The sequence below is a fragment of the Zeugodacus cucurbitae genome, chromosome 6, assembly GCF_028554725.1.
Source record: "Zeugodacus cucurbitae isolate PBARC_wt_2022May chromosome 6, idZeuCucr1.2, whole genome shotgun sequence".
Classification (NCBI taxonomy): Eukaryota; Metazoa; Arthropoda; class Insecta; order Diptera; family Tephritidae; genus Zeugodacus; species Zeugodacus cucurbitae.
In genome coordinates this window covers 58955665-58968465 of record NC_071671.1, presented here as the reverse complement: position 1 = coordinate 58968465, position 12801 = coordinate 58955665, and the positions used below count along the sequence as shown (strand labels likewise).

The 12801-nt window shown below is 34.3% G+C and overlaps 1 protein-coding gene across 4 annotated transcripts in view; it reads left to right on the top strand.

Annotated features, from left to right (window-relative positions):
• The window catches only part of LOC105217464 (diacylglycerol kinase 1), a 159432-nt gene that overhangs the window by 136297 nt on the left and 10334 nt on the right, over positions 1–12801 (top strand). For 3 of the 4 annotated variants that reach the window (XM_054234651.1, XM_054234653.1, XM_054234650.1), the window contains 5 exons: positions 667–798; positions 1767–1953; positions 2045–2131; positions 2309–2523; positions 4790–6091. In XM_054234651.1, the coding sequence (XP_054090626.1) occupies positions 667–798; positions 1767–1953; positions 2045–2131; positions 2309–2523; positions 4790–6091 (1923 nt within the window). The remainder of the gene's footprint in view (positions 1–666; positions 799–1766; positions 1954–2044; positions 2132–2308; positions 2524–4789; positions 6092–12801) is intronic. The other variant, XM_054234652.1, reaches the window with a different exon arrangement.

Below are 12801 nucleotides of genomic sequence, written 5' to 3'. Positions count from 1 at the left end.
TAATTAGCCGAGAATTGTGAGCCCAATATAAAAGCAATAGGGTGCGTGTAATTTAAATTAGTTTTCATATGCCAGAAGCAGAAGAAAGAAATAAATGATAACAAGACAAGGCTGTTTTCACATTCAAAAACTCCACGCACCACCTACCACTAAATTATGCTGCTGCTTCTGCTCTTACGTGACTATCTCTTACTCCTCCCACTTCAATATTGTTGTTATTCTTATGTAGTTGTTAACTAACAGATAAATACCGTTATGTGTGTGAGTGTGTGTAAGTTTGTAGAAGAACACGTTGCAGACGACACGTGTTCAATATTTAACGCCAAAAGCGCAACGAAGCCACAAAAGAAGAGCTCGCAAAAAAAACAAAAAACAAAAAGACGACGCCTTTTAGCTGGCTCGTGTCGCTGTGTAAGCGAATGTGTCACATTTCGACAGCTGCGTGGACACTTATGCTAATTTGAAAATGTTGTTAGAAACATGTCGCCGTAGTATGTGCAATGTGCTCTGCTCGACTTAAATTCTTCAAAAAGTTTACTTTCTCAAGTCGCTTATTTTTCAATTTCATATTTTACGCATTTAATTTTCGTTTTACTTACTCGCACTCTCTACTTGCTGTTGCTTGAAATAATCTAATTTGCTGTTATATAATCTATTTATTTTTAGCTTCATAATCGTTGCGCCTCGTCGGTGAAAAAAGAATGTACTCTGGGTGAATATGCGGATTTAATTATACCGCCAACGGCCATCTGTCCGGCGGTCTTGGATCGCCAGCGTTCGGTAAATCAAGCGAATAAAGTGAGTTAATTATGCGAAGTATTTTTTATTTACTTATTTGTTTATTGTATGCTTAAGAGCGTCCTTTGTTATTTTTGTATTTTGAGATAAGGTTAAATGAAATTTTTTATTCAATTTACGATAATTGAAGTTGAGTTAAATTCATTGATATAATTTACTCTTAAATAATTTAATTAATTTCGATTTAAGTTAAGTTAAGTTAGGTTAAGTTAAGCAAAAATTATTTAATTTAAATTTGATTTGTTTCGATTTCATTTATTTTCACTTAAGTTAAGTTAATTTAGTTTAATTTAATTTAATTTAATATAATTTAATTTAATTTAATTTAATTTAATTTAATTTAATTTAATTTAATTTAATTTAATTTAATTTAATTTAATTTAATTTAATTTAATCAAATTTGTTTCGATTTAATTTATTTTCACATAATTTTTGATGAGCTAACTTAAGTTGGTTAAGTTACGTTAAGTGAAGTTATGTTAAGTTAAGTTAATTTTGAAAATTTTCTTAAATTATTGTACTACGCAATCTTAATTAAAATTTCTTTATAATTTCATATTATTTACCATAAAGTATTGTAAAAATCAATTAATTTTTTATGTATCCACCCAAACCACACCAATTTAAAATTGTATTAAAATTAATTCATACACATTGTTCTGTCTCTTCCATACCTCTCCTACGCAAATTTAAATTTAATCACATACCACCGCAAAAATATAATATATAATTGGCAACCAATTTCAAAAAAAAAATTACTCATACGCCACCGTGTCTGTGTACTCATCACGCTTATAAAACCACACCAATTGGCATTACCATCATCTACCAAATCAATCAACTCAAATGTGTTATCATATGTTCGTCCTCAATTATATGCAAATTTTTAAAATATTTCTGCTTTGAAAAATTTTCTGCATTATCTATAAATATACATACATGTTAAAATGAATTATTGCTAATATAAGAAATCGCAAATCAATCATCAGGCCACGCATTTTCAAATTACACCGCCGAATGAGAGCAGCTGTCCGTTGCTGGTATTTGTGAATCCGAAGAGTGGCGGCCGGCAAGGTGATCGTATATTGCGAAAATTTCAGTATATGCTCAATCCGAGGCAGGTGTATGATCTCTCGAAAGGTGGACCGAAAGAAGGTAAGAGGCTGAGAGTTTTCTTAGTGAAGTTATAAATATTAAAGTAACTCTCTTTTGTACTCTCTCTCTCTCTCTTCGTATCTTTCTTCAGGTTTAACGTTATTCAAAGATATGCCGAACTTCAAAGTGATCTGTTGTGGCGGTGATGGCACTGTTGGTTGGGTACTTGAAGCAATGGGTGAGTAGAAGAAACTTAAGTGTATAAAGATTAGAGAATGTTTCGACTTCTAGTAGACCAATGAGCCAACCATTAAGACATCTATTACTCATACTAAATGACTTTTTGCTCATTAAAAAGCAAAAAAAAAAACGTTACTTCATTTTCATTCTTCACTTCTACTCCACTCTTACTCAGATTCCATTGAACTTGCCACACAACCAGCCATTGGCGTCATACCACTGGGCACCGGCAACGATTTGGCGCGCTGCTTACGCTGGGGTGGCGGCTATGAAGGTGAAAACATACCCAAGTTAATGGACAAAATTAAACGTTCATCTATTGTAATGTTGGATCGTTGGAGTATTGAAGTGACAAATGCGGCGCCTGTAGCGGAAATACTGCGACCAAAGGTGAGTGGTGAGAAAATGGAGAATAAATACAGCTCCAAGCTCTTAGCCAGCAATCTCATAAATCCCATTCAACACTCATCTGCATTTGAAAATATCACTCATACGCCATGTCTGCCACACAAGCTATCACTTTCGACATAATTTTTGCAACACTTTAAACTTTATACACTTTTTTCACTCACTTCGTTCGCACTTTGCAATGTCCTACTGACATTTTAATTGAAATCATCTTTGACTCAATCGACTTTTTGGTGTACACTTTCACTGTGGCGGCGGCATCGGTATCCTTCGAGTTTAGCTGAAGTGATTGCTTGGCACTTGCCAAAATCCAATTAGTACGAAAGCCATTTGATCGCAACAGCAACAACCGAGCAATTGCACGCGTCAACTATAAGCTCTGCTTTCAATTGCTTGCTCTTACTCCCTTGCTTTTTCTTCATGTACCTCGACAACCACTTTATTCGCACACCTTTCGTAATCGTTTTACACCCCTCAAAAGTTCGCTTTAAATGCTATTACAAATATTGTTTGTACGATTAACCCTTTCAACTCTACTACAACCAACCAGCACTTTGGCCAAAAAGTTTTTGTAACGCAAAACGCAAAAGCTTTACAAAAAAGTATTCGGAAAAAACTGAAATTCAATTCTATGGTACAATTCGTTGGCTCTCCTTATATCCACTCTGATACCCTTCCCATTTTTATATATTTTTTATTGGCTGCTTTTTAGTGCATAAAGCTAACTTCTGGCAATTTTAAGTCAATTTGCTCGCATACTCATGTTATACACTCAGTTGACGCAGACCTTTGCCAGTGGAAGAGCAACTAGAAAATAGATTAAAATGGATTGCGAACTCAAAGCAATTATAAGCGATTGCATTGAGCTAATCTTTTTGCAATTTCGCATAGAAAAGGATAAATTCCGATTTACTTAATCGGCAGAGTATCAATGTTAGTGAGTTTACTCACTTGCATGTCACTCATACGCCATGGGGGACTACCTAATTGATGTTACTCATACGCCGTGGTACAAAGCAATAGTAATGTTTGGAAAAAATAAAGTTTATTAAATAAAATTGATAGAAATTCAAAATTAATGTATAAATATGCATTTAAAATAGAAACTATTATAAATGAGTGCCAATGAGGCTACTAAAATGTATGTTACTCATACGCCGTGGTACGAAAAGTATTAATGATTTGTGAAAGTAATACAAATAATACATAATATTTATATAAATTTAAAATAATCGAAATTGGTTTGAAACAATCAATTAATCAATTACTCATGTTACTCATACGCCATGGTTTAAAACAAAAGTAAAAAAAAATAATGAAAATCCCAAATAAAACCGCAAAATTTATTGAAAATAAATACAATTAAACCAAACAAAAAATTATTTTTTTTTCAATAATAACGCAGAATTTTTTTCAAGTAATTTGAAAATAATTTGTTTAGTGAAATAGTCTAGTAGTGTTTCAAATATAAATCGACATCGTCTATATTTCATTTGCTTACAAGACTCATCAGTCTTTAAACCGCAATTTGCGATTAGGCCCCAACAAATATTGTTGTTGTTGTAGTATCTTCCGGCGTTTAATTAAGAGAGATTGTAATATATTTGCTTTTAAAATATTACTTACAAAATTATTTCCCATAAAATATAATATCAAATAAAATGAGATAGATTTTAACTTGTGTTACTCATACGCACCGTACGACCGTTTGACATAAAAAGCATTAAATAATGCCAGATATAAGTTAAATAAACGGGAAAAGTATAATATTTTTAAAAATAACTTTGTGCCTTCTAGAATTATTCAAATCTTCCAATAAAAAATTATTAATAAATAATAAAATTTATTTATAAATAAATAATATAATTTAAAAATAACATAAATTCATATTAACATTTTGAAATATATTTCCGAGTTTAAGTAGCTGACCCTAATAATTCCTCTTACCATATTTTTTAAGAAATCCTAACCTCAACCGCAACTTAAAAGCAGCAACCTAATCCAATCGAGCACTCCATAATCCAATCATATGCATTTTGTATAAATTTGTGGCCTTTCAAATATCGCTTTATTTGAATTTCTTTATTATTGCTTAACAACACATGCACGTGACTGCAGTTCATTTATGCACAATTCGTATACATTGCTAAGATTTGTTTTTGACTACCACTTCATGACGCAACAACAACACTTTCTCGTTTACATATAATCAAAATCTCACTCTTCTCAAATACACACACACACACAGGTCACGCTCCACTCGAATATGCAGAAAGTGATTGAGCTCTCGCAGAGTGTTGTGGTCGAAAAGGCGCTTTTCGAGAAATTCGAGGAGTTCCACCGCAGCACCAGCGTTTGCACGAACATGTATGGCGGCGGCAGCAGCAACAGCGGCGGCAGACAGGAGCACATGACCACAACGGCATCGACATCATCGATGAGCTCGTCGATTACCACAGCGACCGAATATGCCACCGATGCGGTTGGTGGTGGTGGTGGTGGCACCGGCATGCGTGGTACGAGTGTCGGTGGTGGTGGTGCAGGTGGAGGTGGAGGCGGCAACTGTGGCGTAGGCCGCGCAACCAAAAGCATATCAATGTCGACATTCGAAACAAAGCGTACACTGACAACACTCAGCAATAGTAGCAGCAGTTGCAGCAGCACCAGCACAATTATTCGACAACAAAAGCAACAGCAGCAGCAAGAGCACGAGGAACAGGAGCGCCAAAGGGAGAAGCGTGAACGAACGCAATCAGAAGACTTGCAATCACCTGGCACACCGCAAAAGCCGGAAATGGCTGAAAGCGTCGATGGCGATGCAATTGATGATGACAGCAGTAACAACAACAACAACAACAACAACAGTAGCAACAGCAAAAATGACAACAATGACAACGCTGACAATAGTGGTACGACGAATCTCATTGAAGAACATCATGCAATACACGCGCCTGTGTTGGTGGCGACGACGGCGTCAGCAGACATTCCAAATAATCCAGTAGCTGAGCAGAAAATCGAAGCGGGAACAACCGCAACTGCAGAACAATTACAAACACCTCCTAGCGCGATAAGCATATCAACACCAACACCAACAGAAACAGAAATAGCAAATACTGCACTCGGCACAACATCGATGAATGCGACCGCCACCGTTCTCTCCGCTGACACCACTGCCCCCACCATGCCCATTAGTCACATTAGCAACGAGGTAGCGCACACCGCTTCGACGACAGAGTTATCGACTGTTGCCGCTGACAGCTCGACAGTGCCAAACACGCCATTGTCACCGACATCGCCAACATTACCGACCTTTTTGACATCGTCTAAATCTTCTCCGGCGCATTCTCCCCCCGCCACCGCAACAGCGCCGGAAACATTAGCAGCAGATGCCGAACCCACAACCCCATCAGCATTGACTTCGTCCGGCAGCAGCAGCGCTGCAGCGAAAAGTCAGACTGTCATATCGCTGCCGAAACAGATTAAAGTACAGCCGGAAAAAGATTGCACAGTGCCCTACAATATCATCAACAATTACTTCTCAGTGGGTGTGGTAAGTTTAATACTTTCGAATTATGCCTGTACTAGAGTTAACAGATATGGCTAAGCAGCCACTCAGAAGGTTAAATTGTAATATCGAAAAGATTTTAATTTTTCAATAGATTAACTAGTAGATCTACAACGCTGCTTCTTGAGGTTCACAAAGGCATTGAGTTTATAAACTGACGCCTTTTCGGATATTGTATCCAAGAAAACTGAAATGTTGATCTTTATTTTGGAACCCCCGATCTAAAGCTTCATAAATTTGGAACTTTAAAAACCAGACGAGAAAAGTGACCAATTTTGACAAGGAAGAATAAAAATATTAAAAAAAAAACAATGAAATTCTAGAAACCGTTGGTTTAGAGAGATTTTGTAATAGAGTTGCCACCTAACAAAGAATTTTGACTATAAATATTACGAAATAGTTGTTAAAGAAAGCCGCGGCGAGGTATTGGTAAAGCCTTCAGTTTAATTATATTTTTAAACAGAGTTGCCAGCTATTCTGAAACCTGAAAAACTGTCACAATTAGGTGAAAAAGGCACCTCTTCGAGGAGTATCGTTAAGTAAGGAAGGGGTTAAATCAGCATCCCACAAGAGTAGGTCGAATAAGTAGGTTAACTCAACTTACGCTATTGCTAAAAAATAGAATAGAGAAAGGTACATGGGAGGTTATGTCTGACCAAAACAAATCTCAAATACAATTTCGGAACATTTAAATAACATATTCACACTTATTGAATCTTCTAAATGGTCTATATTGATATTGTAGAGTGACATCTTTGCAAAAATCAGAAATATAACTGGTATCTTTAGGTTAGAATTCGTTCATTCATTAATAAACTTTAAAAATATATTCCCAAAAAAAGAAGATTTCATTCTCCCTCGAATTTATAATCGTCCAGCCGTAATTCGCGCAAATAAATCACTTCTTTATTGGTGCAATTTATTTAACAGTATTTATGATAACCTCAAATAAATTGTTCAAGCTTAAACACTTTAATCCACTATTTTTTTTTTCTCCTACTACATGACGCACTCAACTATGGGAAAATATTACAAATTTCCGCTTGATTATACAGGGTGCATTTTCGCGTGAAATTGAATGCCTTCTATCTGCCGGGCGACTGGTTGCCACTGACATTTTTCTCACACGCATTACACACATTTTTTTATCACAACTAAACATGGGGGAAAAATAGGCACCACACAACATATATGGATGTACGAGTATATATTTATAATAGCACTTTACATATGAGTATGTAGACTCCCCACATACATACGTTGCCATTACTTGTCGCTATGGATATTATGCCACGATAAACCGTAACGGCTTGTCCTTTTCCCATGATTTATTTGCGTTGACACTCGGCTATGAAACCCTACAGCAGACAACACATTTGTCGACCGGCTAAAGGCCGACCGTATTTATTTCTCAACAATTTACGCCAAAGCCACTAATCCGCACCGACTTTTTAGTGCTTCTCCATTACTTGCATTACATTTCATTTCATTTTTGTTTATTTTTATTTTCCGTCGGTGTTTTTTTTTTTTTTTTCTTCTATATTTTTTTGTGAGCGAGTTTCTACGTCGCCATTACTTTTGCTTTCACTAAGCGGATTTATTTGTTTCTGCCAGCTTTTTTCTCGCAGCTGTGCTGTTTGTTATCCCTCTCGCTTGAAATACGCACAAATGGAAGACAATGGTCGGGGGATGTGTGTATTATAGTTATGGGTTTAAGTGAGAATTTTTTAATAGAAATTACGAGAGATTAAGCGGTTTGATGAGATTTGCGCGGGGACCATATTTGAAAGTTAATAACAAGAACTATATTAATGGATAGAGCGTCTTTTGCGCTTCATTTACAGTTCTGCTCGAGAAAATATGCCAGAAAAGCTTTTAAAAACTCAGTAATCATTTATAAAGTGTTAATCAATATTTAAATTATTATATCAAAATTAATAATAAATTAACATTTCATTAATTAATAGTCCTTCCCAAAGATAAATAGTCCTTCACGAACTTCTACATCCAAATTAATTAATTTATGCCCCAGAAAAAAGAAAAAATATGTTTCCAACTATACATTGTTAACATTATATTCTACTTGCAAGTCTCAATTGTCAAGGTTGTCATGCCACAGCACTGTGACCGCCAGCGTTCCCTTAACATCACTTTTAATATTGTCGTTATTGTTATTAGTGTTTTGCCCTCATTTGGTCACATTTTATATAGTCATATCCTCTTTTATTGGACAGAATAAACTTGCAGGATTATGATTATTATTAATATAATAATTATGATTACCCGCGCCATTGTGCACACCACAACATACACGAACACAAAAGTATAACCAAGTGGCCCCACGCAGCTTGGTAACGAGCTTTAAGAGCAAGCACCAGGCACACTCACATGCTTCTTATATATATACATTATGTGTTGGTAGCATTTTAAGCAGAAGACATCATTAAATGCCTTCATTAGATTAAACTGCTTCTTGGTATGCCCGCACCTTTATATCCACAAGGGTGTATGTATGTATGTATAAGACGCCGCACAATTTAATTTAATTCTTGTCAGCGCACAATTGCATACTTTTCCGCGCCGCTGTTACTTCGAGTTTTTACATAAGCGCCTAAATTGTGGCAAGACGTTTCATTAATGCGAGCTTGTACATGTAGGTTACTTAAGAGGCGCATGACACCATGGAAAAAAGTTTTAGCTTCCCTTACAGTAGCAATAAATTAAAATGAGTGCTAATTGTAATTTAAAGCATTTTTAATTGTTTAAAAACCAGTAAAATTTAATTAAAAATCTTGGATAAAGTGTATATTTTAACGTAAAATAGCAGAAGTCAACATTATTTTAATTTAAAATCGATTTGAATTTGAGAGCCAATAAATAACCAGAAAGGCTCTTCATTAACACAAAAAAAAAACTATTCACTAAATATCGATCAGTAGCAGGTATTTCACTACATTTTCATGAAAAATTCGTTCGATTTTGACCTAAAATATCCTTCCCGACAGGTTATACTTTGGAATCATTGATAGAATTTTAGTTCGGAAAACTCCCAATTGCGCTGATTAATTATGGCATAGTGCTAGTGACTTGACTAATGCTCATAATTCAAAATTCATAATTCATAATTCATAATTCATAATTCATAATTCACAATTCACAATTCACAATTCACAGTTCACAATTCACAATTCACAATTCACAATTCACAATTCACAATTCATAATTCATAATTCATAATTCATAATTCATAATTCATAACTCATAATTCATAATTCATAATTCATAATTCATAATTCATAATTCATAATTCATAATTCATAATTCATAATTCATAATTCATAATTCATAATACATAATTCAAAATTCATAATTCAAAAATTATAATTCATAATTCATAATTCATAATTCATAATTCATAATTCATAATTCATAATTCATAACTCATAATTCATAATACATAATACATAATTCATAATTCATAATTCATAATTCATAATTCATAATTCACAATTCATAATTTATAATCCATACTTAGCAGTAAAGTCATCCTAAAGACGGTCAAGGTTTAGAGTAAATTCAGTTTTGCACCGTCTTCTGAACATTTTTAGTTTGAAGAAGACGTTTAACCAATTTTAAAACCCAAATTCCGTCCACTGTGCGTCTTATACGATTCTAATAAATTTCCAAGCATGCTTTTAGGCACATTTAATATTCACGACGCGGTCGCTCTTCCTTGTTGCGCATATTATGAGCGACCAAATTGTATTAGAGGTCGTCGCACACGCGAAACCACCATGCCTACATTTGCATATTCATTCAGAAAAGCAAAGAATTGTTGTTGTTGATGCCCTTCCTATTAGTTTAGTATTTTATTAACGATGAACGCGTCGGTACTTTTAACTTTCGGCGACACGTTGTTAATATGCGACGGTAATGCTGCTCATTACCACGAGAAATCAGATTAATCGGCAAATCGAGAGACATGCAGCATGCAAATTTGGTGTTTAGTACATAGTTGAGGCGTTGTAAGTTAAAAGTTTCTTTTTAAATACCGTGAGTGGTATGGATCAAATAGGTTTACTATGCAATGTTTTTTCTTCATTTGCTTTGAGGGGAATAATAACTTTCAATGTTGATTTGAAATTGAAAAAGTTTGCGCTTACGTTATGCATTAATAAAAAGCGTGTAAACACAAATAAATGAATTAGCTTCTAGTGGTCTGTTCGTTGGCGACTGCCAGTAATAAAAAAGTATTGTCAGAAAATGAAAAGTTTTACTTTTTTATGTGTCGAAATTCCGTATCAACTTCAATGCTGTCAACGAAAAGTTTTACACCATGATATTGTTAGTACTTAAAGAGAGGGAGAGAGATTTTGTTCGGGTTGACGGGAAATTATATATATTTACTATATATATTATATACATATATACATGTACTTGCAAATCGTTGTCTCCCAGTACCAATTTCGTGCTGTCAACTATTGCTGACATTCTAGCATTAAGTTTAATTTTAATTCCACAATAATCCCAAACTTACATAAATATCAACACACACACCCACATGTCTATGTATAAAAGCACTCCCCCGCCCATTTCCGCTTGCAATAAACTCAAATAAAATAGCTATTAAAGTGAGCGCCACGGCAGTGAAGTGAAGTCATTGCCCCAAAACGCGCATTTTCTGCATAAATTCACATAACAGCACTAACACACACACACACACACATATGGTATGTATGCCACACACATTAGCGTGAAAGTGAAGTAGCAAAGGCATTTGTTGTTTTTGTCAATCAAACACACAGACACACGAGCCAGAAGAAAAACGCACGTTCACATAATGATGTGGCATACTTTTAGGCGTTTACACACATACACACGAAAATGCCTTTGTGCACCCAAAATGGCATCGTTGCCATCCTCCATTAAATCCCCAGATTACAATCAACACATTTCGCGGCAAATAGGAATTTATGTGGCCAAATGTGCGCGGCAGTAAATGGCCAGCAAAATCACTGATTCGCACATCTACATGAGGTGTGTATGTGAGTGTGTGTTGCTTGCTTCCAAAAGGCAGCTACTACAAAATGAGCAATCTCATTTCGGTTGATATGTGCATACAAATGCGCCTAAGCGTTCATATACATAGTAGTTAACGTTTGAAATTGCCACTACACACAAGTACAGCTGTATATATTTTGTATCTATTCGTCCATATGTATGTATGTCTTCACGTTTTGCCGTTTAAGCGCAACACTTTTACGGCTCACCATCAAAGTCGAATAAAATAAACAAAGCGCATAAAAGTATACTACAAGTGGATAAGCCAAAATGTTGTTATTTTGCCAACGGCAATGCGTGAGGGAAAATTTAATCAAAAGATTTTTGTTTATACTCTCAAGCATTCTGTTTGGTTATATAAATATGGTATAAATGGAATTTTAATTATTATAGGCACATGAAAAGGAACTTAACGAAGGCATTGAGATTTATATATTATATTTTTTCCTTATGCAAAAGGAATTAATAAAATTATAAGTATTTATCGATAAAAATAACTCCTTTTACATTCTTAATAAAACTATATAGCCCATACCTTTACCCCTAATATGAAGATCCAAGACTTATTTTCTACAATTCTTTCACTAATCTTTACTTATCGCTAAATATCTATATTACAAGGTAGTCTGTTTATGAAACATGAAATGCTCTTTCGTTTATTAGTTTTATTTAGAATAATTTACTATGAAGAAATTTTGGCATTGGTCACAACTTAAAACACTTATTCAGATAAAATTCTAAAGTCTCGTCTTTTAGATGTGCTGAAGAAATATTTTGCACTCTAAGAACATGATGAACATTTAACGTTTATTAATACAGTAGAACTTCCATAACTCGAACTTCTATAACTCTCCATAACTCGAACTCTTAAATTGGCAATAGAAGTCAAATTTCATACAAATTTCCTCTCATAAATCGAACTTTTCGACCACTTATGCCCTTAAAAAGAAATATTAGTAGAAAATGCAATCATCCAAAAAATACTAGCTTCCGTTGAAAAATTAAAACAAAAACCAAAGCTGTGCCATCTAGCGTAAGTTAGAAGTAAATTTTACAAAAGATATTTAATCCGCGGTCCGAAAATTATATAACTTTCAATATTAATTACATAATTTGACCGATTTTTACTCAATATTTACTATTTACATCTTCACCAACTTCAAATACGCATAGAAAGGATTCTATTTCGAGAACAAAATTAATTTAATTGCAATTTCTCAATGTAACCTTTCATTTGCATTTTGTTTTCTTTATTGCTTGATATAGGTTGAAAAGTAAAAACTTTTACTTAATCTTTCTTTGAAAAAACCAAATATAAAAAATCATTAAATTGCTGATCAACTTTAAAACAAAAATTCTTAGTGTCAAATATATTCTTGTCGACAGTTAAAAATATATATATTTCTTAAATATTGGCATCTGAGCATCTGAAAAGTTCCATTGAGATCACAGCACATCGGAAAAGGAAAATCTATATTTTAGTCGAAACCTATAAGATCAATCATAACAGTCGGATCTATATAATAGTAAATAGACCCCAGATTTAAATCCGACCAAGTTCAGTTAACTCTGCAGCTCCCAATTTTGGAAAAAAAAATATATTGCGAATTTCTTGTTCATAAAGACTTCTCTTC